The 6,184-nt window shown below is 37.0% G+C and overlaps 2 protein-coding genes across 2 annotated transcripts in view; both read right to left on the bottom strand.

Annotated features, from left to right (window-relative positions):
• Positions 1-2,134, bottom strand: part of LOC107654560 (enhancer of polycomb homolog 1-like) — a 43,181-nt gene extending 41,047 nt beyond the window's left edge. Inside the window, exon 1 of the mRNA XM_016441692.1 lies at positions 1,780-2,134. The gene's annotated coding sequence lies outside the window, so the exon portion shown is untranslated. The remainder of the gene's footprint in view (positions 1-1,779) is intronic.
• A 3,543-nt stretch (positions 2,135-5,677) lies between these two features.
• LOC107654549 (serine/threonine-protein kinase H1-like) overlaps positions 5,678-6,184 on the bottom strand; it is an 8,642-nt gene continuing 8,135 nt past the window's right edge. Inside the window, exon 4 of the mRNA XM_016441671.1 lies at positions 5,678-5,978. Coding sequence (XP_016297157.1) covers positions 5,678-5,978 — 301 coding nt within the window. The remainder of the gene's footprint in view (positions 5,979-6,184) is intronic.

Raw genomic sequence — 6,184 nt, 5'->3', positions numbered from 1 at the left:
AAAGACTATTTCCATGACTATGTCACACATCATAACCCTCAGCTACATTGTTTTCAAATGCTAGTCATAAACTACGGGATAATGTCACACATTTTGCTCACCCCAGAAAACAGTTGCTTGTTGAACTATGACATTATAAACATATACTGCTTCTGAAGAGGACTTGAAACTGAGAAGCAGTTTGAAAAGCAGGTCACCTGAAAGGCCAAACTGTCTTTTTCATTGGGTTTGAGAAAGATAACAGGCAAAGAAATAAAAAAAAAAAACAATATGCTTATGCTTCTTCAAGCAATCCCACCCTGTCATTTAAACTATAATAGCACAATAAAACCTACCATCAAAATCACCCTCAATGGCAAACCTTATAGTTTAAGAGTTTGGGCTGCAAAACTCACAAGAATGGAAGTAGACCGGTTTATAGAGAGAGTGTGACCTTCAGCAGGGCACATCACCATGAAGTTCTAGTATTTTAAAAGTCACTTAGGATAAAAAGCATGTGCTAAAGGTTAGTTAGAACAAGCACGATCTGGACTATTTAAAGACCAAACGATGCTATAGCAGCCTTAAGCTCAGGTCACATCATTTTTGACATAAAAAGGAAAATACATACATACATAAGCAAGCGGTCATAATGGCAGTCTGCTGTTTATTGACACTGATTTGACACGTGATATAATGACTTCTAAAGTATACAAATACATCTTCCACGACACTCATTTCTTTCAAATGCATTCAGGTCATATTAATAGCTTTTCAGACATACTTTTTTTATATTAAGACAAAACCGCAAAAACAAAAATGCAGCGAAACTGCTAAAAGGGCACTGAACAGGTTCAGGCTAGTTATTCATATTGTCTAGTTTTTATTTACAGGATGATTCGTCAGTCAAGGCGGAGAGATCATACTCAAGGCCTCAACTACAATCCAGACCATATGTCTATTAAACGCTGATATATTGTGAATAATAATACACATATCTCCAAACAATGCACAATTAAAGCGTGCAACACTACACCTCTTGTTGTGCAAGTCTTCTGAAGCTTAAAGCCTAGCTATTTAATTCAAACACATCCTCAACCAATTCTGAAAAACACATAAATGCATTAATACCAGCTAAAAAAATTAATAAAAATCAAACATCTTAAACTGGTTTACTAGTTTCAACTGGTCTCTCAGTCTGGCCAACCTGGTTATCAGCTGATTTAGCTGGGTGGCTAGCTGGTCTAACCAGCTGAAAAATAGCCAAAGCCCCTTTAAAACCAGTCAACACATCAGTTTAACCAGGCTGGGAGACCAAGTAAGACCAGTAAACCGTTTTAGGCTGGTTTAAGCTATTTTTTAGCAATAATATTATTGTATAAAACACATTGTGACTTTTAATGCATATATGAACACTGAAAAAAGTACAATCGATCCATGTGTGTTCAACTCCAGAGGTCCCAACAGGGGAAAAAAAACTGGCACCAACTCAAGAACAATCCTTATTTAAAGAGGTCCATATTTAACAGTAATGCAATCACTTTAATGAGGTCAAGCAGACGGTGGTGTGTTGTGTTCAGTCTATTACTAAACATTTCCCTGTTCATTTGTTATATAAATTGAATATTTCATACGGCAGAGGAGACACAATAGGCCACTGGATCTGCCAGGTTATTTAGCTCTTGACCAAACCAGGAACAACATAATCTGGCATAAGGCTAAACCTCCTAAACCTTCAATCTAACAATAATTTTAAAAGAAAGTTGTCTATAAAAGCATTGGTGGAAAAGAGTAACTCACCCGTTTTTCCACCAGGGTGGATGGTGACAATTCATCCTAAACATGTCAAGACCAGATTCCCAAAGCCATACGAAGGAGTTGTGGGGGAAAAGAGGACATACAGCAAACGCATGTCCAACTCTACAGTCATCATCTTTGGAATGGGATCTGGATCATTACTGCCGCAGAAAATCCGTCTTCATAAACCCGATGATCATATGATAATCCGCGCGTAAAAATCACCGACGGCCGCACCGCGCGCGCATCCACTGCGCTTTCACTTTGAATTAAACTCAACTCGAGACGCTTGGCAAAAGTAGCGACCAAACGTTTGTTTTACGATGAAGTCCAGCTCACTACAGTCCTTGAAAAGATCTGGTTGGACCACTAAAGGGTTAATAGGTTTTGCGTCTTCATTGGTTGGAAAGAGACACCGATCACCTGTGGACAGCAGCGGGGTTGGTCGAGCGCTGAAAGAGGGCAGGAAGAGAGGCTGCTTCATACAGGGACACTTTAAACAGACAGAGAGAAAGATTTCCTTTGAGAAACAGACTTACATAATGTATAAGCTAATGATATATAATACTAAATAATTTCTTTCTTTCTTTCTTTCTTTCTTTCTTTCTTATGTCAAGTTCAACATATACATTAAAATCAAAAGTTGTATTTGTTAACATTAGTTCTGTCCTTTGAACTAACATGAACATGAACATTTTTATTGACTAAAATTAACAAAGGTTGTAAATGCTTTAAAAAATATATATTGTTAATTGTTAGCTCATACTGTAAAGCGTTACCAAAATATTTACTCTACATACCCCCTGAAATGTCAAATTAATATTTCAGAAATTTAACAACAAATTTGCAAGTTCATGGTTCTCAGAGCAGCAATAACCCTCCAGGGTAAACAGAACAGAACTAACATAAATGTATTGCAGATATTGTTAAAGTTCAATCATTTTATGTACACATTTTAGAATTCGTCTGATTCAAGGTGAATCAGAAGGCTGAATCCCGACTGACAGAGGAGGAGCTGGGGATGGAGGAGGGTAATTAGCTATTGAGCAATGCGAAAACTGCTGATAATACTGAGGGACCTTATATATGAATGTTTAGATAGGTGTCGTATTCCTATAGGTAGATGGGATCAGCTGAAGGTCAGCTGATGCGAGCTTGACTAATGTGACCTGCCAGAACTAATGCTACGCTTGATTTTTGGTTAAGTCACATGACAGCAAATGAAAATATTTCATACATCAAAATATTTCATACCTTTTAGTGTTTTATTTGGATTGTTTTTGTTTTTGCAATGAACCCTGCCAATCAAGGAAACTGTGTTCTTTATTAGAATATATATATATATATATATATAGTAAAATAATGTAGTCTTAGAACAAGCATGAGTGAACTGCAATATGAGCCCATAAAGGACTTGTCTCAAGATGTAGTCAAAACATTTTACACCCATTTACTTTTCACACTCACAAAGCATAGCTGACAGGAAATGGTCTATAATACTCTTCAATCCAGTTTTACATGTTTGTCTCAGTCTTCATGGTGGAAAATTCTGATGTTTTAGGGGTGTGAGTTATTTGGTGCATTTTGACATTGTGTTTTCACAGAATCATCAAGCAGAAGTAATTGTCTGACTCTAGATTTACGTGCAAGCTTGTGCTTTGGGTTCAGGAAGTGAAAGCGATTCACACTGAGGTGCAAAATTCATACTGATAAATAGGGTCCATTGTGATTTCATGTTGAAGCCCAAGATTGCCTTCAGTTTGTCCAATAAATAGTGCAGAATCTTAAATGCTTCTTTATTTCATGTCTCATTTCTTTGTTTAAATTTATTAGTGTGAAACGTCCACTTTTTCCTGGACAAGTCCTGGTCAGGATTTCTAAATGGCCTAAAACGTCCTTGTTTTGGCCTTGTTCTTTCCAGACATTACCTTCAGCAAGTAGGAAAACAAAGCCAAAACCCGGACGTTTTAGGCAATTTAGAAATCCTGGCCAGGACTTATCTGGGGAAAAAAGAGGACGCATGGTAACCATGAATTTATTTAAAAACCTATACTTTTGAAATATGAGACATTACAGTAAACTGGGTTGTGAAATGCTTATGTGATGTGCTTTGAATGTTGCAATTAAAGTGATTGACATTTTTTTTATTTGAACTTTTTCTGGACCTAAAAACACCAGGGAGCAGTATATGTGCATGTGGATAGTAGAGCAGTGTTGTTCCAGTGCCCATGTTTGTCTGACTGTAATGCAGCGCTGTCTGACTCTCTTGTATACAGTGAGAGGTTGTTTCTGTTATATAACACACTCCCTGGGGAAATGGCTTTACTTTCCTCCCCAACAACCCACCTTTTCTGTGTTCATCCTTGTCTAACAGTCTCTCTTCCTTGTTTGTCTCCTCTTTATTGTTTTTATTCTCTTCTACTTTGCTGTACTTACACTGCAATCCACAATAGAGGAAAAACATTATGCAATATTTTTTTTGACTGTGTCCATGTGCCATCATAAGCTTTTATGCAAACAATAACCTAATAAACTAGCATTTAAAGTTTAGCATAAATTTTACTGGATCTATTCTAATGCATTATTTATATATGAAGTCTATTAGGTTGTCACTCCTTGTTGTGATGCAGAATAGCATAGGTCACGTGATTGTAAACATTACTCTCCCTACTCCCTCTAGTGGTCAATGCGCATCATTTCTACTTATGAGATTCATCTGGATGTACAATTTAAAGGGGTCATATGATGTGATTTAAATTTTTCCTTTCTCTTTGAAGTGTTACAAGCTCTTGGTGCATAAAGAAGATCTGTAAAGTTGCAAAGACTAAAGTCTCAAATCGAAAGAGATATTCTTTATAAAAGTTAAGAGTCAACCACGCCTACCTAAAACGGCTCGTTCTAACACGCCCCCACATGTCTACATCACTATGTGGGAAGATTTGCATAACGCCGCCCAAACTTTCACACAAAGAAAGAAGGCGTAACTTTTATTCTCGCTGTAGTTTTGTTGCTGCCGCCATGTGTTTCGTTGTGAAAGCGAAAAGTTTTTCCATCAGGTAATTTTTTTAAAACAGTTTTTTTATTAAAACCCACACGATGTCACATGAAAATCATCTTCAGTCAGCTTCATCTTTTTGTAGAAGCCGTGATACAATTTATTATATATTTTTTTTGCTTGAATAGAAATTTCAAAAGAACAGTATTTATATGAAAAAGAAATATTTTGTAACATTGTCTTTACTTTTGATTAATTTAATTGTTCCTTGGTGAATAAAAGTATTAATTTCTTCACACAAGCAATTCTATAGAGGCTCACCCCAATAAAAAAACAAAACAAAAACTTAATATGAAGAAAAGCAGGACAGAAAATCTGCAGATCACATCATTTGAGTTGGGTTACACTCCCTGCCCATTTGCATTTTAGCCTGCTGCATGATTCTTCAGGGCTGAAAAATGTATAATTTAAAATAGAATGGTGAGTTTATATAATCAGCTCATATTCATTTGATTAATGAAGGAATGAATGTGGGAGAACAGAGCAGAGGTGCTGATCTGTGCTTTTCTTTTTATAGTGGAGACTTTAAACTCCTTCGCTGTTCATCATGAGTAGGAGATCGCAAATAATATGTTGAAGATCTTGAAAAATTAATACTAGCACAAACATTATCATGGATGCATAGATGATTTACCTTTCAGAAAAATATCTGCATTTCGACATTCAAGTTTATCTAAAGGATCATGTGCATTTTTAATCTATTAATTTTTTTCCTTGAGATCCACTTACGATGTAAGTAATTTCACTGTCCATTTTCCATAATCTCTCTGATCTTTAGAATTAAACAGACTGTTTTCACCTCTTTTGTGAAATTAGTCAATGAGACCCAGCCAAACCTTGACCTTGCTATGTAGCAATCTTCAGGCACTGTGACCTGTCGCTGACCCCTAACCGTGACCCAGACCTCATCGATATCCGTGACCCAGGAGTAGATCTCGAACTGAGGCATCGAGAGGAGGCCCGTGACGCCCGCCGCTGGAGGTTTCGGGAAATGGAGCGGTGTAAGTTCTTGTTGGAGGAACAGGCTGCCATGCTGACAAGCCAAGGATGCTTAAGAGTTTTCTCAGCGGTCATCCGGTGCTCAGGCTCAAGGGTCAGGAGGCGATCGATGAAGCTTTTGGCCAATGTAGATAACTGATTTCCATGGCTGAATAAGAGAGAGAAAGATCGACAGAGAAAAAGTTCGTCAGTATAATAAAAGTTCATTTATCACTATTTTATTATCACTAAAAAAAGTCATGATTACGTTTGGGCCGAGTCATGTTGTCAATGTGGGCAGTCATAACTTAATGCAGTCATGACATCAATAAAGTAATGATTTTAATAACAGCTTCTTTGCAAATGTTCCCACTG

Source organism: Sinocyclocheilus anshuiensis, unplaced genomic scaffold (assembly GCF_001515605.1).
Source record: "Sinocyclocheilus anshuiensis isolate Anshui unplaced genomic scaffold, SAMN03320099.WGS_v1.1 scaffold391, whole genome shotgun sequence".
Taxonomy (NCBI): Eukaryota; Metazoa; Chordata; class Actinopteri; order Cypriniformes; family Cyprinidae; genus Sinocyclocheilus; species Sinocyclocheilus anshuiensis.
The sequence above is the reverse complement of the archived record's forward strand: the minus strand, read 5'-3'. Positions and strand labels throughout refer to the sequence as shown.